General features: G+C 42.6%; 2 protein-coding genes across 5 annotated transcripts in view; one reads left to right on the forward strand and one right to left on the reverse strand.

Moving 5' to 3' along the window:
• Positions 1–10,359, reverse strand: part of LOC310674608 (uncharacterized protein) — a 28,265-nt gene extending 17,906 nt beyond the window's left edge. Inside the window, exons 1-6 of one of the 2 annotated variants that reach the window (XM_083434036.1) lie at positions 10,289–10,359; positions 6,485–9,508; positions 4,341–4,916; positions 2,253–2,349; positions 1,568–1,813; positions 36–180 (exon numbers count right to left, since the gene is read on the reverse strand). In XM_083434036.1, the coding sequence (XP_083290162.1) occupies positions 36–180; positions 1,568–1,813; positions 2,253–2,349; positions 4,341–4,766 (914 nt within the window). In that variant the 5' untranslated portion in view covers positions 4,767–4,916; positions 6,485–9,508; positions 10,289–10,359. Of the gene's footprint in view, positions 1–35; positions 181–1,567; positions 1,814–2,252; positions 2,350–4,340; positions 4,917–6,484; positions 9,509–10,288 lie in introns of those variants that run through there. The other variant, XM_083434037.1, reaches the window with a different exon arrangement.
• Positions 10,360–10,711: 352 nt separating this feature from the next.
• LOC310674613 (monocarboxylate transporter 8-like) lies at positions 10,712–22,447 on the forward strand. 3 transcript variants are annotated; one of them, XM_083434075.1, is made up of 9 exons: positions 10,712–11,412; positions 12,068–12,369; positions 12,817–13,032; positions 13,867–14,076; positions 15,859–16,013; positions 18,115–18,277; positions 19,548–19,751; positions 20,010–20,212; positions 20,862–22,447. In XM_083434075.1, the coding sequence occupies exons 2-9, from the start codon at positions 12,123–12,125 to the stop codon at positions 22,041–22,043; spliced, it is 2,580 nt and encodes an 859-aa protein (XP_083290201.1). In that variant the 5' UTR covers positions 10,712–11,412; positions 12,068–12,122; the 3' UTR covers positions 22,044–22,447. The 3 variants fall into 3 exon arrangements, with proteins under 3 accessions (XP_083290201.1, XP_083290202.1, XP_083290200.1); XM_083434076.1 differs by having other exon boundaries at positions 12,107–12,369; positions 19,632–19,751; XM_083434074.1 differs by having other exon boundaries at positions 10,713–11,412; positions 12,107–12,369.
• Positions 22,448–23,094: the final 647 nt, after the last annotated feature.

The following is a 23,094-nucleotide window of genomic DNA, read 5'->3' on the forward strand; positions in this document are numbered from 1 at the left end:
TTTAAGAGTTTTATAATATTAGATTTTTCCCTCACCTGTCATCTACATTCCGTGTTTTCATGTTCATTCTTAATCCAAAGGGGGAAAGAGAAGCATTTTCCTCTAACTGTTGCTCCCCTCCTTGTTCCGTAACAGGTGGCGAAGTTTCAAGCCAAGGTTCTCCACCTGGCAGACTTGCTTCTAAATTTCAGGAAAGAATGAAAAGAATAAAGGCTTTTACTACATTAATTAGGTCTCTTGAACAGGGGAGGGGAGAAGGAGGGGAAACTGGTAACAATGTCCCAGGGAACCTTTTCATGTATTAAAGGGTGGAAACATACCCCCAAAATATTTGTTTCTCTAAATAAACTGAGACTGAATCTGGATAAGATGCAGATTGTTTGGGGGAGTGGCTCCTGGATCTAGCATTGTCATTTGAGGCCCAGGTAGCTTCAGTGATAGAGCGCTGACTCCCCTCTACACACACACACACACAGAAAAATGCAGAACTCGCATTTAAGGGATGTAAGAAAGCATCAGTTTCCATTCCAACCCAGGTTCATCGCATGCAGCACTGTTTCCACTGCACTGCAGGTTAGCTTCCGGCAAGAGCTACACTAGTTGTGTACTGTGCATTGTGGCGGAATGTCATGTCATGATTACATGATGTTATACCATACCATTCATTTCAGTGCAAAGGAAACACAGTGGAAATGAGGAGGGGGATCATTAATTACACTTCATATGTAGACAAAAATAACAGTGAATACCTATGGTAGACACTGGATAGATTTCTGTCCACAAATAAATGAACACCAGCCATTTCTGCTCTTGTTAGGCTACTCCACCATCCCTACTCCCAACTGCGGGACGCGGCTGGCGCTGTGGTCTAAACCACTGAGCCTCTTGGGCTTGCCGATCAGAAGGTTGGTGGTTTGAATCCCCGCAACGGAGTGAGTTCCTGTTGCTCTGTCCCATCTCCCGCCAACCTAGCAGTTCAAAAGCACACCAGTGCAAGTAGAAAAATAGGTACTGCTGTGGCAGGAAGGTAAACGGTGTTTCCGTGCGCTCTGGTTTCCGTTGCGGTGTTCTGTCGCACCAGAAGCTGTTTAGTCATGCTGGCCACATGACCCAAGAAGCTGTCTGTGGATAAATGCCGGCTCCCTTGGCCTGAAAGCAAGATGAGCGCCACAACCCCATAGTCGCCTTTGAATGGACTTAACCATCCAGGGGTCCTTAACTTTTACTTTTTACTCCCAACTAGGGCTGGTGGACAATTTTGGTTCACTCTGTAATTTGGAGGGAACCTCTCTGGTCCACATTCAATGGTTCATGCTCAAATTACAACTTAGACACATAGATTCAATTGCATGTCTACAAATCTTTCCAAGTCTGATTCACTCCAACTTATGTTTTATGAGCTTGTGTGTGTGTGTGTGTGTGAGAGAGAGAGAGAGAGAGAGAGAGAGAGAGAGACGAACTGAGAATATAAAAACAAAAAATCATTCATTCTGTGTTTCTTTCTTCTGTTCAAACCATTGCTAGGTACTTGCAGATTTACTTTGGTTATTTTACTTTAGCTCATCACCTTTTTCATGAGGTTCATGGTGCTCCCTTGAAACTTCTAAGAAGTTGCTGTTTGCTGAGGTTTCTGTGGCAAGTTGCTGCAAAGTAGGCTTTATTATTAAGGGACTGGTTTGTGAGCTTCCATTATTCTGAGCTTGCAAAGAATTCTCCAAAGGGAATTGGACAGGGAATAAAGCGGCTGGGACTCCTGGAAGGGATGGGATCATAGCAAGAAGGTGAGGAGGAATACCAACAGAAGCTGAAAAGCCTGGATAAAGAAACAAAGCAAGGAGCAAAAATTAGTGTGGTCCTTGATGTCTATCTCCCATTTATTTCCTATTTCCCTGTTGTTAGCTGCTCTGAGCCCGGCTTTGGCTGGGGAGGGCAGGATATAAATAAAATTTATTATTATTATCCTACAATAAACACCTGTCTAGATGCCCCTTATTCCATCTGTGTCTATCATTTATCAACAGAAAATGATGTTTTGTGTGTGACGTCATTAGAATGTCCCGCTTACCCAATCCTCCTGAAATCCACTGTAATTTCTTGCATCCACCCTGCTCTTTTGAAATGTGTTTAAATAACCAACACCTTGGGTCAAGATGACCCAAAGAGCTGTGGTTCTTTTTATAGCCTCCTCAAATTATGCTGGAAGATATAACACACTGATGAAAAAGGCAGGAATCTGACATTCCTTGCAGTACCTGAATTAAAGAACGAAATTATTTTCTGCTGTTCAGCTACTAGCTGTTGAAGGTGCTCCATATGGTGCATTATGAGCTGTTCCTGCTGCCCTGGACTCTGAAAGAAGAAAATAAAATGAAAAATTGTCTAATTTAACGCTTAAAAGCAGTAGGACAAGGATGGGGAACCTGTGGCCCAGATTGTTGGGCTCCAACTCTCATCTGCACCAGCACGGCCAATAGTTAGGGATTATGGGAGTTGTAGGTCAACAACCAATGGAGGTCCACAGCTTCCTCATCTCTGCAACTGGGCTTAAATTAGTCATGAACTACAATCCTAAGCACATCTGAGAGTAAATCGCACTGAGTACAGTGGGACTTGCTTCCAAGTAATGAATAGTCAAGGAATAAATGGTCAGGACAGAAAAGAAAGTATTTCTTCAAACAGCACATAGTTAAAACTACAGGATTCACTCCCACAGTGATGGCCACCAATTTGGAGAATTAAATAAATTCATGGAGGATGCAGCTATAAGACTCTCTCAAGGCAAATCTAAAAAAAAGTAATATAAACACTGACAATTGGGAAACACTGGCCTGCGAGCGTTCCAGTTAGAGAACAGCTTTTACCATGGACTTTGAAGATGCTTAAACTCAGGACGAAAAGGAGAAACGTGCTAAGAGGAAGGCACGTTTGGCAAACCCTCACCATGATCAACTCCCGTCTGGAAACCTATTTCCCCGCTGTGGAAGGACATGTGGATCCAGAAATGGCCTTCACAGTCACTTACAGACTCACTGTTAAGACTGTGTTCATGGAAGACAATCTTACTCAGCTGTGAGTGATCACCAAAGAAGGAGGAGTTCTAGTTTCACTGTTGGGCGGCAGTATGCCTCCGAATATCAGTTAGTGGGAATCACAAGGGGGGAGAATGCAGTTTCATTCAGGTAAGGCTAGCCTATTTCCCATAGGCATCTCATTGGCCACTGTGGGAACAGGATCCTGGACCCAGCAGGCTTGTGGCCTGATACAGTAGGGATCTTTGTTGTTAAATGCAGATTATATCTTTAAGGGAGTGTGGCGTTTGCCCATTCATTTAGAAAATGTTTGAACAGGTGGGAAAGATAGGGTTAAAAATATAGACCAATAGGAAAGCCGGAAGCGGAGCCTCCCTGTGTATAAAAGGGTTTAGCCCCAGGTTTGAGTTAGTTGTTGTTGTTGTTGGGAGTTGTTGGTGGGTAGTTGGTATGTTTGAGTGGGTTGGCTGGTTGGAAAAGGCAGTTGGAGAAGCAGTTGGCGGGCAGTTGGTAACAGAGTGACAGTTAGGGCAGTGGGTTCTTGAGTGAGGGGAGGCAGAAGAGAGATAGAGAGAGGAAAATAAGACTAACAACGTTTGGAATGCCGTAAAAGTTTGTTTGTGACTGAAATAAAACACACTCTTCTCTATTAATTGAGAACCTGACTGAGGCTGAAGTGATTTTACCAGGGAGGACCTGGTTGGTGGCAGCGATTAGTGGTGTACGGGTCAACAGTCTGTGAGATGACCGGGGGCTCCGTACGAACGCCACAGGGAGGAATAAACAACTACCTCTCACGTTATCCTTAATCACTAGCCATTACTGGGTGGGGCTGATGGTAGTTGAAGTCCAGGTAATCCATTTATTTAGCATTCATCATCATTTGCCTGCACAAAACTTACATGGTTGTTAGAATATGTCCTTATATAGGACATTCATTCTTATTTGTTTACAGGGCAGTTGGACAGCAACAAACTTTCATCCTCATTTGCTTGTGGGGTGTTTACATGCTGCCCCATTAATCATTCAATCATCTCACATTTTTCAGTCCATTTCCCCATCACTTTCTTAACCACAAAATGTCCATTTTAAAATTATTTTTAAAAGTGGATTTGTTGTACTAGAACAACAGAGTGCTTTAATACACTTTAACTGTGGAAATCCTAAAGTTCCAGTGTGCGTTTAAATTCCTCCTGTAAAATAGTGACAGTCTGGAGACACCTTTTGTTTTGAATAGACACTAGTGCAGTATTCAGCAGGGTGTTTGCATTGTAATAATGTTAACTTAGCTTAAATGGAACGCAACCTCACCTGTTTCTCGTTTTGACAGCATATAGCATCTTGAGTTATCAGAGGAGGAGGAGAAGTAGCAGCGGCAGCATTTGGGATTCCCAGGGTTTCACTGGTTTTACCAGCAGGGACTGTTCCTGCCTGAGTTGGTGGTAATAAGTGAGGAAAAAGAATAGAGCTGGCTGTGTAACTGAATGGCTTGGCATCCTGAAAGGTTTGAAGGTGGCCTAGGTCACCAGGTAGGCCAACGTCTCTTTCCAGTGTGCTGGACGTATTCAAGGATGTAAACTGTGCAGGAAAGGGGCTGTTTGTGCTGCTTACCCAACCCAGACTTAAGGAAGATCCCGTTGTTTCATCAGTTGTGCTATGACATGATGCTTGGGCTGGTGAATCTTTTACAACCTGCTCAGATAAACGGTCTTTCCTCTTGAAAATATCTGATTCCATTTTCCACCTTTTGAAACTCTTCTTATGGAACTGTGAATGTAGCTGAAAATAAGTAAAGTTTGTGGAAACTAATCCTAATGTCCTTCATTTTGATTTAACAGAATAGGGGTTTTTTGCACTGAAGGGTAAAGTTCTTTTTTTCAATAAAACCTGGAAAAAATATGCAGTAGTCAGGTTTTAAGTAGCTAAACAGTAAACATTAAGTAAGCTGTTGCTGTTGTTGTTGTTATTTATTCTAAACACCACCTTTCCTCCAAAGAGCTCAAGGCAAAATAGATAATTCTCTCCTTCCTCCCCTCTCCATATTATCATTTTCTCAAAAGCACTGGGGTCTTCTTGTTGACAGAATGATGGACTCACACTAATGCAGATCTTAGTTTGTTCTACCTGTCCCTCTTTATAGAACTTTCCATAGAACGTAGCATGTTTTAGTGATGAAGAGTTTGTGGTGGAAATGTGAGGATGAGAAGGGATTGGAGTGAACCCACAAATATCAATTGTATCCAGATGCCAGGATTTCTCTTAGCCCCTGCCAATACTGTATGCTTAGCCACATAAAGACAGCAGTGGTTTTGTACAGAATCCCTCAGTAGCTGCCTTGGTAAAAACTAATCATGTTGCTAGAGGCCTTTATACAGGCTCTGTGCAGCTACACTTGCCTCATATGGATTGAACCCTTCCTCACATCTACACACTTGGTAGTTTTGGTCAAGGGCACAGACACTTTCTGTCATTGACCTGCCACTACCTAATGATGGAAGTCAAAAGTGGACACACCATCACCCTGGCCATGGCTGAAAGAACCTCCACGTGGAAGAACAACAGAGAATACTTTAACAATTAAAGACTAACACAATGATAATGGCATAATAAGCTTTGAAAGACTAGAGTTGGTCAACAACCTCCCTGATTTTGCTGCAATGGATTAACCTGGAAGCCATCTAATGAGGCCCTCTTGTCCAATCCCCTGGCCTGTTTCAAAATATCCTACTGCATTAAAAGCAGCTCTGCATGGTGCTTGTGTTAGCTTTTGAAAACAAAACAAAACAAAACACCCAAAAACTAAGATTTCACAGCTGTTCTGAGCAGTTTCAGTCCAGAACTATATAGCAATTCAGCAAAAGTTTTCTTAAGGTTTAACTAACGTCATTTCTGAACACTTTTTTCTTATTATAGTTTTTGTGACACACACACTTTTAAAAATGCAGCAAGTGCAAGAATAGTCAATGTTATAACAGCAGCCATTTGCGCGTTTGAGAGGTTTAAGATGAAATACTGAAAATCAGATTACGAAACTGCAAAAGGCACCTGCTTAATGCAATCCTATGCACCTCCATGGGAACACCGTGAAATTTACTCTTGAGTGAAGCTGGCTCTTAGGTACTATTTGGTACAAGGTTCATGCATTATACATTGTCCAAGCATGAAACATAACGATTGAGACTAGTGGGAATTGCTCCCAGGGAACTGTGAGCAGGATTGTAGCCTTGGGATAGCAAAGAACTTGAACCATACACTTCAGTCACACAGCCATCAGAAATGCTGTAAGGAAATAGCATTAAAACGCCATGAGTGTGCTATGTATCCCCAGCAAAATGTGCCAAGGAGCCAGTGTGGTTCTAGACTAGGGCCAGGACATCCCAGGGTTCCAATCCCCACTCAGCCACGAAGCACACTGGGTACGCTTGGTCCAATCACTGTATCACTGCCGAACCTACCTCACAGGGTTGTTGTGAGGAGAAAATGAAAATCAAGAACACCACCTTGAGCAACTCTGCGGAAAGGTGGGCTGGGTTTGTGACAGACGAAAGAGTCCCCCTCTGGCGCTCATCCAGACGCGTCTTCTCCACTCTGACCGTCTCAGTCGCGGCTGTGTCTGCATAGGAAGCCTCCCGGGGCTTGAAGGAAAAGACCTAATCCTTCGAGGAGCGACAGCGAGGCGTCGAGGGCTGCCGGCGTAGCTACAGCAACCGTAAACAGGAAGGGCTGAAGCCTCGGCTCGCCGAAGGGGCGGGGAGGGGCGGCAGCGCGGGGAACCCCGCTTTATTCCCCAGCTCCCCGTCGGAAGAGAGCTGCTGTGCTCCTCGCCTCGCCGAGACAGCCCTGGTGGGAAGCTTATCCGAGGGGCGCGGAGGGCTTTGCAGAGAACACAGCAGATCCTGGACGTGCACAACCGGCAGGTCCTTCCCCCTCGTAGGCTCAGCCTCTCAAGCAGCGTCCCTAGGCCCCCCCCCCCACGTGGCTCCGGGATCGGCAAGGAGCACTGGAGAAGGAAGTGTTGCCGCTGCCCCGTCCCGGCCGAGACCCACCTCGGGCTGAGGGGGCAGACCCCACACATCCCTGGGAGGCGAGAGGGGGGCGCGCGCAAGGCCAGCTCCCTGCAGGATTTCGCGCGCTTCCCGTGGTTCCATAACTGCAAGCACAGCTCAGCTACAAAGAAGTGCATGCATGTCTACATTTTGCAGGGTCGCCTCCATTTCTCTGCTGGGACTTTTGTCTTCTGCTTCTGCACTTTCCTAGCTTCCAGTACGACACCATCAAGTTCAGCTACTGCCTTGCACGGGATTGTCAAGTCCTTCGTTGGAAGCATTGCCGTCCTCATCTCCTCGCTTTCTTCTTTTATTGGGGCCCGAGCTATAAACTTTGATTGCAGTTAGAAGTGTGGGAGTAAGGAGGGGGAAGCCCTGTGGCAAGAGCGCAATTTCACTCATGCAGGCAGGGCAAGATACAACCCACCGTATTGTGATATGTTTGTGGGGTGCCTGGACCCCTTTTCTAATTTCTAGATGCCAGGCATAGTAAAATTGTTGTTGTTTCAGTTATATACTGCCCTTTATCAAAAGATCTCCCGGCAGTGCAGAACATTAAAAACACATTGGAAACATTAATGATAATCTCATAATAAAAGCACGGAGAAAGGCATCCTGAGTGACAGCCTATTAGTAAAATAGCCATCATAATAACAGTCTTCTCCACACTTTCACAGAACAAACCAGTCTTCCTGAGTCCAAGCCAACCTGAATAGCCAAGAAAGAAAGACAGGGTCAAGATCCATTCAGGGAGCCATCAACAAGGCAAAGAATCTTTGCCCAGCCCAGAACATCTCCCAAGGCAGAGTTCACCATTCCACCTGCCCACAGTGCAGGTAGAACTACTGCCAGCAGGCTCTCTTGTCAGCAGCAACCCACTCAGAGTCCCCCAATGGAGTTTCACATGGGGGGACTGTGCCTGCCCAGGTTCCTCTGGCTCCTGAAGCAGCCCCAGTACCATCACTTGATGACACTGGACCGGACTGCCACACCATCTCCAGGCTAGCGCAACCCACAAGCGTGCCCGGGCCAGCATGAGTGATGGGGTAGCGGGTGTAGCAGTGGCTCTGCTGCTGTGTCTTGCCCTGCCTCCACCTGGCCAGTGTATAGATTCCTCAGTCAGACTCATCTTCATGCTGCTCTGTCACTGTATTGGTAATAAAACTAGTGAAACACTATGCCATCTTAGGAAAATAATTGAATCTGCAACACAAAAATCATTTAATGTTGGGGGGGGGGTCAGTCTGGATAATGCCCTGAGTCCCTTCCCATTCTCGGGGCTCTGTATCCAGTGAGGGATAAAATCTAATAAAGGTTGCTGAGCTGGTCAGCCATGTTTCTTTGGCCACTAAGTGTCCCCATCAGCATCCCAAAACAATGAGCTAGGTTGTAGGAACTACAAGGAAGTAATGCTGCCCTCCAGGCTAATGGGTGGGCCTTTCCTCCAGACCCACTCACCTAGCTACGAATTATGAGGACAGTAGCCAGAAGAGTTATGTGTGAAGAAGCTGGAAGCAGGAGACACAGAGACATGCTTGCTCTCTGCTTGATCCAAAGCTGCAACTAATAGAGAAGCAAGATCTTCTGGGGTGTTCATGCTGAAAGGTTATGCTCAGGTTGTATATACGCAGAAATAAAAACATAGTTTCAAGCCAATCCAGCTAAAGATAAAGAATTGAGGAAGTTTATTTTTTAAAAAGCAATTGTCAAAAACTTTTCAACCACACTAGAAATCCAGTCAGTTACAAATTGTTTCTACATCTAAGTTACAAAAATAATACACAGCTAAGAGAAGTGCTTTTTAGTAAATAGTATTTTGTGAATACTACTCAGACATATAATGAATGTAATGAATACTACTCAGACATACAGTGGTACCTCTAGATATGAACGGGATCCGTTCCGGAGCCCTGTTCGCATCTAGAGGTAAATGTAACTAGCGACGGCACGTCTGCGCGCGCGCGCACCGCTTTTCACTGTTCTGCGCATGCGTGTGACGTCATTTTGAGCGTCTGCGCATGCGCAAGCGGCAAAACCCAGAAGTAACGGAGCAATTTGAAGCATATTTAACCCGAGGTATGACTGTATAATGTACCAACTGCACTGGTCTCCCATCAGCTCTGCTCTCAGGATGCTCTCCTTTATCCTCAGGTTGGTCATCTGCAAAAGATACTCTGAGCTCTGTTGGTCTGAAAGATCCCAAGGTTTCTGCATCCAATATGGATACCACTTGCCTTGGCCTCAAGTCAGCTAAGCTCCCAGGATGTGCACCTTCAGCATCATCATAGTCATCTGCAAAAGCCACTCTGCGCTCATTATGCTTTTTAACGATTTCACACTGAATGATTTAATACTACCGGTAAATCTTTTTGAATGATAAGATTGAGTTTCATCACCAGCATAAAGTGTTTTTGTGTAGGAGGAAGTTAGACTCTGAAAGAAAAGAAATACAGTAAAATTATTATAGGAACTTAAAAAAAAAAAGTATTAATTTTCTTTTTTTCTAATGAGAAATTGCTATAGGGACTTGATAGGATGAAGAATATGATCTTAAGAACTGTCTTTGTCTTCATATACCCCTGTCCCAAGGATCGTCACTGTTCATAGAAATTAAGAAAGCTTCATCAAATAATATTGAAATCTAAACATTTGCCTATTAAATAACAAAATCCACAGAATCTTAATGATGACTCAAAGCTCTTCCCACAAGAAATCGATAACCAAAACAATTTCAGGAGCATATTCTCTGGGTCAAAACTGAATCCCAACAAATTGAGTCACATTGGGTTGGTGGTTCTCTTTTTTTCTATAAGCAATTTTTATTAAAAGGTTTCAATATAATATACAATAAAGTCAAGCAAATTTAAAGAAGAGAAATAAGAAAGAGATCAGAAATTCCCTGTCAGAGGCCCAGCTCGCAATGACTATATTTCAGGGCCAAGTCAAAATCTGCCTTTTTTTACTCAGTAATCTGGGCCACAGTGAGGGTCACAGTCATAGTCACGCAGTGTTTGGCGTGCTTGTGTTGTTTGTTGGTGTTGAATAATATTAATTTCTGTAGCATTTTAAATTAGTGCTAAATATATATATATCATACCTACACTAAGGGAAACTGCACAGCCAGGATCACCCACACTTTTGCCCTGTTACAAAATTCTGTGGCAAAGCCAGATTCTACTTGCTTAGAACAGAGTGTAGAATAATGGTATTTACCCCTAATGAAGGAGTGGGTGATTGCCAAGGAACTATGGTGTTTGTTATCACACAAACAGAAGCATTAAGATTAACTGTAAGGTGGAGGGTGGGGGGTGGTAGGAACTAACTGCCTAATAAAAGAACAGATTTGCATTGGTTGATTTACCTGCAAAGGGTGCACCAAAACAACTGCTTGCATTGACAACCATGAGAAATCCCCATGCAACTGGCATTTTCTCGGGTCCCATCAAATCAAATGTAAGGACAGGTAAGAGAACATAGTTTCCTGCATCAACAAATCCCAAAACAGAGCAAGCTGCTATTAGGGAGGCAAAGTTTGTACAGTGAGGAATGATAAAATATACCACACCTGGAAAACAAAACAAAAAACTACATTGTAGGATATTTTACTACAGACAAACATGCTTACTGGTTTGTCTTTCTTATTTTCTTTCTTTCTGCGGGAACTTCAACACAGTCCTGGCAGAAAGTAACGAGTGCTGTATGTATATTCAAGGCTGGGCGGGGGATTTGTGCTCCTTCGGGTGTTGCTGCCATAATTTAACAGCAGTAAATGCAAATCATAGGAATAGGAAGAACCCATTAGACCAAACATGACAACTATTGCTCCAGTTATTGCCAAAATAAAGACAAACCGGAACCTTATAAAACGCTCAAGTTGCGCCAAGAGTAATAATACCAGTTAAGTGGTCTCAAAACATTCCCACAAGTAGCGCTGCACTGAAGGAAGGCGCACTTTATATACTTCCCCTGACGACGCACTTGCCTTCTTTACTTATTTCGCAAGATTTAGGTGCCACTTGATGGCAATAAAACTTCAACGCGGTTGACAAAAGCCTCGAATGTTGGAACCTTGAAGTGGAAGTGCGCTTCTCATCTTTCTGTCTCTGTGGCAACCTAGAAAGCAGCCCCGCCCCTTGTGTGTGTTCGACCATATTCTCGTTTTCCCCGCCCCCGCTTTGGAATGGAGGCGGGGCCTAGGCTCCCTTCGGCTGCTGGGATGCTAACAGTGGACTAGACAGGAAAGGGACGAATGTTGGATGAGACATCGGCTAACTTTTCCCCACCTTTCGCGAAATTGCGGTGCTGTATCCGCTCCCGTTTAGCTCCGTCCATAGAAGGTATTGGTCAGGAGAGTATAAATAGGAACATCCGTGGTTGATAGCGGGAAGAACAATTTGAGGGATCGAATGTGTAACCTGTGGCCCTCCAGACATTACTGGATTGTAGCCCGCACTAGCATGGCCAAATGGCCTGGGATGACTGGAGTTATAGTCTAGCAGTGTTAATTCGGAACAGTATGGTGAACATAAAACCTTAACTTTCCTCATATTATTTAAACAGTTGAGGGATTGTTATTATTATTATTATTATTATTATTTTGCTTATAAGAGGAAAAAGCAAGACAGAAATTAAACAGGGAATAATACTTATAGGCTCAATAAAAACCCCACCTCATTGTTTACCTCCCCACAACCCAAAAAGCCCCAGAGGTGGATTTTATCATGTTAAAAAACAGTGCATGCACCAAATTAAGTGGAAAGATGGATCTTGCAGCAAATTAGAAGTGTCTACTCAAAGACGCTCTGTATTTTTTAAAAAATCAACATGATCAACAGAGTTACTTGCAGGTTTTTATAAAATTAATCATCAATAAGTGAGTTCTGTGGATTACAACCAGTTCAACTTTGTTTGCAAAGCAGGTCTTTGTGCATCAATAATGAGATTTTTAGATTATATAGTCTATATATTAAGAACCCTTTTCATGTTTTGCAGGCTAACAGACATCCATTTACTCCCCCCCCCCCAATACAGGTCTCTGTTTTCCATCATGAGCATATTGCAGAGATTTCAGTCTGTGGTACTGTTTGTTAGGCATGGCTTGAGGCGACAGAGAACTCTGGCTGAGATCAATGCAGATGCTTCTTTTGTACACCCCCCTCCTGATGGGGCCTGGGGCTGGGTTGTGGTGTTGGCAGCAGCGATCCATTCCTTGTTTATCAGTGGCTTCCACAGTGCTTTTGGCGTTTATATGATGCCCCTTCTTACAACCTTCAAGGCAAGCAACTCACAGATAGGTAGGTCATCGTCACATGTTATATACGGTTGGATTAGGTATGATATAATGGGTGGTGTTCAACTAAGTTTTACACAGAGTAGACCCACTGAAATAAACAAACATTAACCAACTGTGGATTTCAAAAGGTCTACTCTAGTGGGTGTTCGGGAGGGGGTGTTATCTTGCGCAAGGAGAAATCTTTGTGCTGACAGAACATTCACCTTAGTGCTACATTGACTACAACCTTAGGGGTTAATACAAAAAATAAAGAGGGAGTTAAGATTACCTGTTGCATCTTGTTGATGTGTTGAAATAACAAAACAATGTGGCTTGTATATGTTGCCGCATTTTCATAGACCTCAAGGGCTATAGTATTTCATACCTGTGAAGCATACAGTTTTACTATATCGTTCGTGGCATGTGTGCATTTTCCTTCATTTAATTACAGCTGTTTGTCCTTTTTTAGCCTGGATCGGATCCATCAGCTATGCTTTCATTATGATATTTGGTCCTGTATCTGGAAAACTTCTGGTGAAATATGGAGCCATCAAAGTGGCAATAATTGGAGCAATGGTTGTCATGATTGGTCTAATATGTTCTTCCTATACCTATGATTTGCGTTTACTATTTTTCACTCAAGGAATCATTGTTGGCGTGGGATCAAGCCTGGGCACCACTCCAGGTAACACTTTAAAAAAAAATCAGTCAAGCAACCCGAATCACAATAAAATAGCCAGTTGCATTCTTTGTTCTGAAAAGTTTGCTGTGTGTCCGTGAAGAAAAAAGTCACTCCATAATACAGGCCTCATATTTTTCATTATAACCACTAAATTTGTCTGGTCATTTTGACAGGCTGGGTACTTCAAAATAACACATACTGTACCTAGTATAGACTACCATTTCTTTATTTGAAGCATATATATCTGTTCAGGTGTGCAATGTCCTGTATGTAGAGGGTGTGTGTTTCAGCTTAGGACAGTGTGTTGTGAGGTAAAATTTCAGTGTTGGGCACTGTGATGTGGAAGTCACAGCAGGGTGGAGTGTTATGGGGTTGAGGTGTGAAGAGTGTGAGGGGTTTGCAGTGGGTGGGGGTGTCCTCCATGACAGTTCTTCAGGTTTCTGAAGGTGCCCATAGACCCAAAATGCTTGTGAGTTGTGACCCTTCATCTACCCACTGCACCACACTGTCATATGGGGTGTAGGTGTTGTGTGGATATGGGGAATGGCCTCCTATGGCATTTCTTCAAGTTTCTAAATATGCTCATGGGTCCCAGAGAGTTGATGGCCTCTTGTTTAACCATTGTTCCACACTGATATTTCTTAACTAAAAGAAAAGGCATGACATATCGCATCCACTAGGTGGCTCCCCCTGCAGACATGGCAGTACTGACAAAATTGTAGCTTCACTTTTACTTTCAGTCATGCATGACACTGTTTTACCAAACTTTGTTTTGCATAGACTTTGATAGGATAGGGCAGGAAAACCTTAGTAACTTTTGCCATTTGTTTTTTGTAGGCCTGATAATGGTCAGCCTTTACTTTACTAAAAAGCGCTCATTTGCAACTGGAATAGTGATGGCAGGAGGGTGCGCAGGAACTTTTGTGCAGAATAAACTTCACGAGTACTTAATTCAGACACTTGGATGGAGGCGTAGTCTACGTGTATACAGTGGAATTCTAATAATATGCATCATTGCGGGATTTGCATATCAACCTCTTCAAAAACGTATGTAATGTTTTGGTCGTCTTATTTAGTTTTTCTTCTTCTTGCCTTTGTTATATTCCGGTTGCAGATATGTTTTCATTTGCAACAGGCCAACTAGATGTGTCAGGAAGACAGGAACAAGGAGTCTATGGCCTTCGATGTTGCTGGACTACAACTCCCATAATCACTAAACATCAGCTGTGCTGGCTGGGGCTGATGGGAATCGGAGTCCAGCTGGAGAGCCAAAGCTTCCCCAGCCCTGCTTTGAAGGGTGGCCATCATTAAGAAAAGGTGGTCCTAAATAAATAAGTATTGAAACCCTGCTTAAAATTTGGAAGTCAGGGTCATCCATACCTCTGTGCGGGAGGGAGTTATCATTTGGCAGTCATCACAGAAAATATTTTGTCTCTTTTGCCCGGCAGCTGAATCAGTCTCACTGGTGGGCTTGCAAGCAAGGTCTTCCAAGGCAGATCTTAATGTCCAGACAGACTTGAACCGTTTAAAGCAGGTGCGGGGAAGCTTTGCCTCTCTAGATGCTTCTGCACTACAACTCCCAAGAGCCTCTGCAAACATGGCAACTGATTGGGGTGATGAGAGTTCAGCAACATCTGGAGGGCCAAAGGTTCCCCATAGAAGAAAATGAGATTTTGGAAAGTGTGGTTTGCCACTCCTGAATGAAGAGTAAGGAAAGCTGCACATGCTGAAATTGCTTCTTGCATTTCACTGTTCAGTCTTGTATCCTACCTGATCACCCCACCTGGCAAACGACTTTCCAGGGCTCCTTTCTCGTTTTCATGTTAAGAACGCATAGCTTGCATTGACTCAGAATCATCTGTAAGATGCAGAAGTAATTACTGAGTTAGAACCAGAGTATAGGGCTGCAGCAGAAAAGGATGTGCACATGTCCCCTTTACCCCACCAACAATATCTGGTTTATTCCATTAGATATCTAAGAAATTCTAATTTCTCCCACATCCTGATACCATTATATTGTGTGATTCCTTGCCAGCCATCAGTGATGTGAAATAGAGCAGGGCATGCACATTATAACGACATTAGGTCATGGAGTCAGTTGAACTAGACATTACGGAGTGGGGAACAGGAACTTGAAAAATACATGAGAAATTTGTCTTCAGTTAACTTCAAGGACAGGGCTATTATTCTAGAAAAAGAGGTGCCGGAACACACCATGAACACCTCCCTCATTCTCTTAGAATGCCAATGGCACCCACCTGAGAGGTGTCGGAACTGAATTCTAGCAAATTCTGCCTCAAAAAAAGCTGTACTCAAGGGGCTGAGTAGAGTAGCATGATCAGGACTCCCAGGTCATGCAGTGGCTGGAACTGGGCCAGTATTCCACAACGGAAGCCCCTCTTTCCCCAGGATTCAGTTGATAAAGGGTTTGGTGCCAATGGGGAAAGTAGAAGATTTCCATCTTGTTTTGAGAAATTTTAGTGAGATATGAGCATTTTAATTCTATTGTAGCAAGCTTCCTAAATTTAAGGGCAAGGTCAGAGTACCACTTATGCAGACACAGCAGACTAGTTAGGAATATCTTTTACCTTTTGTTTATTAAGCAAAAGGCATTTTCCTATGTCTCTATGTACTTAAAGCAAAAGTACAAATTAGATTTTTGTGCATTGGCTGTATGTGTTTGAAACCTCATATATGTGCTTAGGGTTTAAAACACGTCCTCTCATCTTTACTGCTTCTTGATGGTGGGCCCTCATCCTTATTAGCCATGGTATTTTGTAAATATTATTATGCAAATAATAATTTGTTTCAATTGTGTGTTTTTTAAAGATAGAGCTCATCCAAGTGTAGTCGAAAAGTTTAAAACCTCCCCACTAAGAGGTTTTATTGTTGATTTAAGTTTGTGGAAAGATCGTATCTTTGAAGTTTGGGTCTGTTCTCTTGGATTAGCCAAATTTGGATTCTTCATACCATTTGTGCATATGGTAAGAACTAGTTTGTACACTTGTTTTCATGTGAAATCCTCAGTATGCTTCTTTTCTGCTGTATTTTATATGTAATTTTATATATGATTACGATGCAACAACATTCAACATAGAATCAAATGTTTCATAATAAAATTCTTCTAAATACGTATCTTCCTTGGGAACAAAACCCAGTAAGTGTTTGGACAATTTTAAAAGTGTTAGCAAGTAGTCGTACCTCGGTTCTCGAACGCCCCGGAACTCATACGTTTCGGCTCTGGAACGATCAAAAACCAGAAGTGAATCTTCCCGTTTTTGAACATTATTTGGGAAGCTGAACATGCAAAGGGGCTTTTGCAGCTTCTCATTGGCTACCGGAGCGTCCTGCAGCCAATCAGAAGCCATGCTGTGGAAGTTGAACGTTTCGTAAGTCGAATGGATGTCTGGAACGGATTCCATTCGACTTCCAAGGTACAGCTGTATTGTGGTAATATGTAACCTTATTTATATGCCAGATATGCAATTTCTTGTCATAATAATTTGTGCTTTTACAACTGTGCTCTCTATCCACATTTTACAGATGGTCAGTGGTGGCTGAGAAAAAGTGACTTACACAAAGCTGGTACAGAAAAGCGAAGTCCTTGGTTGTCTTCATTTTGAGAATAGGAGATATTTGTGATCTTAGATCAGTGCATCAAAAAGGATAATTTTTTATTGCTTTCATCTTAAATAACCCCGGGGAAGGCTGGCAAAGCTTGATCTGCTATAATTACCAAGGAACCGTATAGATCTGATGACACTTTGTAGGCACAGATTTTGTTGTTGCTTACTTATTTTTACATTCAACTTTTATGCTGGCCTGGGAACACTACAGTGCTGAAGGTGTAAATAGACTTCAAATAAATCATTGGTGGGGGTGGGCAGGGCAGACTCACCTAACAAGAACAGTGTGGTATAGCGATCACGGTGTCAGAGTAACAGCTACAAGACCAGGTGTCAGGATGCTGTCAGCAGCTCCCGGCTGGTTGCCCAGCAAAGTATAAAGACGAAAACGTTTCTTACAGTCTTTTTTTATTTACAGAGAGAGAACCCAGTCTCTTGGGTAATGGTGTTGTCCTGAGTGAATCTTCACACACACACACACCCCACCTTTCCCGCTTCCTCATTCGTCATTCTCATCATTTCTTCTGTGGGTGCTGCTACATGCCCTCTGTCTTCAAACTCTTTGCTCTCCTACTTTTAAGGCTTGATGGTTTCTGGAAGATGGAAGGTCTGGAAGGCTTTCTAATGAGAACAGGTGTTGCTCCGGCTCTCCCATGATTTCCCAGCTTTTCCCTTCATCTGCCTCTGAGCTACAACCTCCCACAAACCCCTGTTGTCAATCTATACTGTCTTCCACTTCCTCCTCCCTGGAAGGGCCAGGAGGGGGAGGCGGTCTCCACCACTCCTTCTCCTCGGCCCAGTCCCTTACACTAGGGTACAAATCCCCACTTGGCCATGAAGCACACTGGGTGACCTTGGGGCAGCGGTCACTGCCTCTCACCCTAACCTACCTCATAGGTAGGGGAATAAATGAGGAAAAGGAGAGCCATGTACTCCACCTTTGGTTCCTTGAGAAAAAGGGATATAGATGCAATAGATAAATAAGCTTGAGAAAGGGACCTTTAGCTCTTCCTTTTGAGACCATTTGCACTTTCCTTCGTTGTTTACTCTGCAGAAAGGCTTAAAGATAGCTACCAAATAATTTTATATGAAGAACCTGTCAGATGCAAATTATCACATCCCTTTATTATGGCAAATCAATGATATCATTGCCTCAGTTCTATACTTTGCAGCTGTCCACAGACTCTACTGAAGAGGGGAGAGGGCAAGGAGAGGAAGAAAGAAGAAGAAGTAGGAGGTTTGATGCTTCCTGGCAGATTCTCAATTAATTGCATTAATGTATGTTTTGCCGTCTCCCGGCAGTGTGCGTTCAAACACTCCGACTTACACAAGGAACCGCTGTAACACTGAATGACCTGGATTGCTCAGTTGTAATCAGCACTCAGTTGCCTAAATATACATTGTATTTTTGACAAATGCATAGAGAGGTGAATATAAACTCAGTGGCCTCATTTTGCAGATTAAACTTGCTGGTGACCTGGGCATTCCCCTGGAGAAAGCATCCTACATTATGGTAGCAATTGGAGTGAGCAGCATGGTTAGCTCTCTTCTATTTGGAAAACTCTGTGATATTGAACGAATCGATCGGCTGTATCTTAACCAAGTGTCCATATTGTCCGTTGGCAAGTATTCTGCATAAGCATTCATTTGATTTTGTTGGAATAGTGCGAAGCTTTTAAGAGACTAGTCAGGATTAGAAAAACTACTCCCATGGTGAGCACAATTGCCGATTAGGACTGTGACTGAAATAAATGAGGTTCTGCTACTTGATCCAGCCAGGCGTGTGTAATCGGAACTCTACCTCTGTCTCCATAGCTGGATGGCGTGTTGCATATGTGTTTTCTCTCTCTGGTCAGGGTGTGCAAAGCCTTTTTGTAAAAAGTTGAAAATGTGATCAAAAATGGACCCACTCCATTCTCCTTTCCCTGCCAAGTGTCTTTTGGGGGGGGGGGGGCGGAAGTCAGCTAGTTAGGGGGGGGCTCAGTGGAATGGATATTCCATTTCTTCATAATTATCAGCATGTATGGAATTTGGTAGATGGAAAAGTCATCCCAAATACACTAGGCCGATCATAAGAATTATAGGGCCTCTATATACCCAGGACAAGAACTAGACTGATCATTTTTCATTGGATACTTGCCCTTTAATGGTTCAATAAATAAAGAATTATCAGCAACAACTATCCAGTAATTGTTTTTAAGATTAATGCTGAAGTATACGTACTTTGTGTATGCAAATGTAGTCCTCCCCCCCCAACTATTTAAGAAGATTTGTGAGCAGTTAAAAGAATCATAGGGGTTCCACCACCATTTGAAATATGCCCATTAAAGGATCAACCAATGATATTGTTTATGTATCCTACCCAAAAAACCACTGGCCCAGTAAAGAGTAAAAAGCACTCAATAGGATTTATTTATTTTGGAAGTGTTCTGAAAAAAGCCTAGCAATAACAATGCAGTTGTTGGGGTAATCTGAGATTCAAATGTGTAGTTTAGAAAATGGTTAGTGTTGACCCAATAGACTTTTGATTCCCTGCCCATCTGCTTATGAAATTCTCCTGAGTTTAAGCAATCATAGAATGATAGAGATTCTAGTCCAACCTCTTGCAATGCTGGAATCTCAACTAAAGAATCCACGACAGGAGACCATCCAACCTCTGCTAAAAAACCTCCAGTGTATCAGCAGTGATTTACTACGTAGCACCTTCAGAGATGGGAAGCTGTTTAAGAAACAGAAATTTGTTGAGTAAGGAGCACTGAGCTTTCGTAATGGCTGGATAGTGGACTTTTAAGGCTGTAACGTTACTGTATTGTCATGTGTTTTAATGAATCGGTAAGCATGTTTGTCTGTAGTAAAATATCCTACAATGTAGTTTTTTGTTTTGTTTTCCAGGTGTGGTATATTTTATCATTCCTCACTGTACAAACTTTGCCTCCCTAATAGCAGCTTGCTCTGTTTTGGGATTTGTTGATGCAGGAAACTATGTTCTCTTACCTGTCCTTACATTTGATTTGATGGGACCCGAGAAAATGCCAGTTGCATGGGGATTTCTCATGGTTGTCAATGCAAGCAGTTGTTTTGGTGCACCCTTTGCAGGTAAATCAACCAATGCAAATCAGTTCTTTTATTAGGCAGTTAGTTCCTACCCCCCTACCCCCCCCCCCCACCTTACATTATTTAGCAGTCTCTTTACTATGATGCCGGTGTCTGGGATGTGGCCCCGGAAAGTAAGAAGAATTTTTAAAATCTCTTTTGGTTTATCCTTATAATGCAAGGTTTTACAGGAACAGTTGAAATAAAGTTATTCTTTGAGAAATTAAGTTTGGAAAATTAACCTGCATATTTTTATTGCAGGTGCAATGTATGACTTGCTCGGCAACTACAATATTGGCTTTGTAGTAACGGGAATTTGCAATGTTGCTGCAGCTAGCATCCTTGCTTTCATTCCATGGCTGCAAAGAGAAACAACACAGTCATCGAAAAACTATCTTAATGCTTCTGTTTGTGTGATAACAAACACCATAGTTCCTTGGCAATCACCCACTCCTTCGTTAGGGGTAAATACCATTATTCTACACTCTGTTCTAAACAAGTAGAATCTGGCTTTGCCACAGAATTTTGTAACGATCTGTACGGGGCAAAAGTGTGGGTGATCCTGGCCATGCAGTTTCCCTTAGTGTAGGTATGATATATTTTTTTTAGCACTAATTTAAAATGCTACAGAAATTAATAATATTCAACGCCAACAAACAACACAAGCACGCCAAACACTGCGCGACTATGACTGTGACCCTCACTGTGGCCCAGATTACTGAGTTAAAAAAAAGCCAGATTTTGACTTGGCCCTGAAATATAGTCATTGCGAGCTGGGCCTCTGACAGGGAATTTCTGATCTCTTTCTTATTTCTCTTCTTTAGATTTCCTTGACATTTATTATATATTATGTTGAAACCTTTTAATAAAAATTGCTTATAGAAAAAAAGAGAACCACCAACCCAATGTGACTCAATTTGTTGGGATTCAGTTTTGACCCAGAGAATATGCTCCTGAAATTGTTTTGGTTATCGATTTCTTGTGGGAACAGCTTTGAGTCATCATTAAGATTCTGTGGATTTTGTTATTTAATAGGCAAATGTTTAGATTTCAATATTAATACATTTTTTTTAAAGTCCCTATAATAATTTTACTGTATTTTTTTTCTTTCAGAGTCTAACTTCCTCCTACACAAAAACACTTTATGCTGGTGATGAGACTCAATCTTATCATTCAAAAAGATTTACCGGTAGTATTAAATCATTCAGTGTGAAATCGTTAAAAAGCATAATGAAGTCAGATGCAACAGGGCCTTTGACAAAAGCAGAACCAAAATCTTCCACTGGGACATTCGAGATTGACTCACAAGAACAGGTTGAAAGAAAAACAGATTTGATGCCAATGCAAGAGCTAAGCACACCAGAAACATCATTTAAAAGTGAAAGTGGATTGATAAAACATCCAGAATACATTTCCTACAAAAAAGAAGATGTGTTGGCTTTTCTAAACACCTATGAGGCTGATGAGGAAGAGAAATTTGTAAGTGAAATTGATTTGAGGCCAAAAAGGGAACTAACCATGTCAGACGCAGAAACTCCAGAATCTACAAAACAGTCGGAACGCATTCCCCATAAAAGAGAGGATGTGGTGGCTTTCGACAATGAATATGATGGTGAAGAAGAAAAAGAGAAACTTGATACCACAAAAGAGTTGAAGCCGAAACTGGTATGGGTACTGCCCACATCAGATGAAGAAATGTCAGGAGAGCGCAAAGTGGCTTTTGCAGATGACCATTATGATGACGAAGATGTGGACTTTGGTAGTGTAACTAACTTGAGGCCAGTACAGGTGCTAACCATATCAGATGCAGAAACTCCAGAATCAACAAAACCAGCCGAGCGCAGAGTGGCTTTCGCAGATGACCAACCTGAAGACAAAGGAGAGCATCTTGAGGGCAGAGCTGATACGAGGCCAGTGCAGGAGATACCAGTATCAGATGCAGAAACTTCGGGATCATTCAAACAAGCAGAGCGCAGAGTGGCTTTTGCAGATGACTATGATGATGCTGAAGGTGCACATCCTGGGAGCTTTGCTGACTTGAGGCCAAGGCAAGTGCTATCCATATCGGATGCAGAAACTTTGGGATCTTTCAGACCAACAGAGCGCAGAGTATCTTTTGCAGATGACCAACCTGAGGTTATAGGAGAGCATCCTGAGAGCAGAGCTGATGCCAAGAGTTCAGGATCTACACATCCGACAGGATACCCTCCCCTAACAAGAGGAATGGCTTTCCTAGAGAACTCTGAAGGTGATGACGAGCCCAGCCAATTCGAGACCAATAAAAACCCCCTTTAGAAGTGAAACTTCAACACATGTAATACAGGCGCAGCAAATGCCTTCGACTTCCCATGGAAAAGAAGAGGGTATGGCATTTGCCAGTGATGATGATGATGACGGTGAACAAGCACCACAACAGAAATGATCAGCGTGTAGCAGCAATGTTAATGATACTGGATCATTTACAAATCTGTCTGTCTGGCCCGTCAAGGGTACATTACATAGTACCCTTACTTGATGTCTGAGTAGTATTCACAAAATACTATTTACTAAAAAGCACTTCTCTTAGCTGTATATTATTTTTGTAACTTAGATATAGAAACAATTTGTAATTGAATGGATTTCTAGTGTGGTTGAAAAGTTTTTGACAATTGCTTTTTAAAAATAAAATAAAGCTCCTCAATTCTTTATCTTTAGCTGGATTGGCTTGAAACTATGTTTTTATTTCTGCATATATACAACCTGAGCATAACCTTTCAGCATGAACACCCCAGAAGATCTTGCTTCTCTATTAGTTGCAGCTTTGGATCAAGCAGAGAGCAAGCATGTCTCTGTGTCTCCTGCTTCCAGCTTCTTCACACATAACTCTTCTGGCTACTGTCCTCATAATTAGTAGCTAGGTGAGTGGGTCTGGAGGAAAGGCCCACCCATTAGCCTGGAGGGCAGCATTACTTCCTTGTAGTTCCTGCAACCTAGCTCATTGTTTTGGGATGCTGCTGCTGAATGATTAACGGGGCAGCATGTAAACACTCCACAAGCAAATGAGGATGAAAGTTTGTTGCTGTCCAACTGCCCTGTAAACAAATCAGAATGAATGCCCTATATAAGGACATATTCTAACAACCATGTAAGTTTTGTGCAGGCAAATTATGATGAATGCTAAATAAATGGATTACCTGGACTTCAACTACCATCAGCCCCACCCAGTAATGGCTAGTGATTAAGGATAACGTGAGAGGTAGTTGTTTATTCCTCCCTGTGGCGTTCGTACGGAGACCCCGGTCGTCTCACAGACTGTTGACCCGTACACCACTAATCCGCTGCCACCAACCAGGTCCTCCTTGGTAAA

This window comes from Podarcis tiliguerta, assembly GCF_965153285.1.
Source record: "Podarcis tiliguerta genome assembly, chromosome: 3".
In the NCBI taxonomy this organism is placed as follows: domain Eukaryota; kingdom Metazoa; phylum Chordata; class Lepidosauria; order Squamata; family Lacertidae; genus Podarcis; species Podarcis tiliguerta.

Excerpts from the sequence above, each read along its gene's own strand:
- LOC310674613 (XM_083434075.1), top strand. The coding sequence starts at position 12,123 with ATGAGCATATTGCAGAGATTTCAGTCTGTGGTACTGTTTGTTAGGCAT. Across the intron at positions 12,370-12,816 it reads GGCAAGCAACTCACAGATAG|CCTGGATCGGATCCATCAGC; the intron begins GTAGGTCATCGT and ends GTCCTTTTTTAG. Across the intron at positions 13,033-13,866 it reads AAGCCTGGGCACCACTCCAG|GCCTGATAATGGTCAGCCTT; the intron begins GTAACACTTTAA and ends TGTTTTTTGTAG.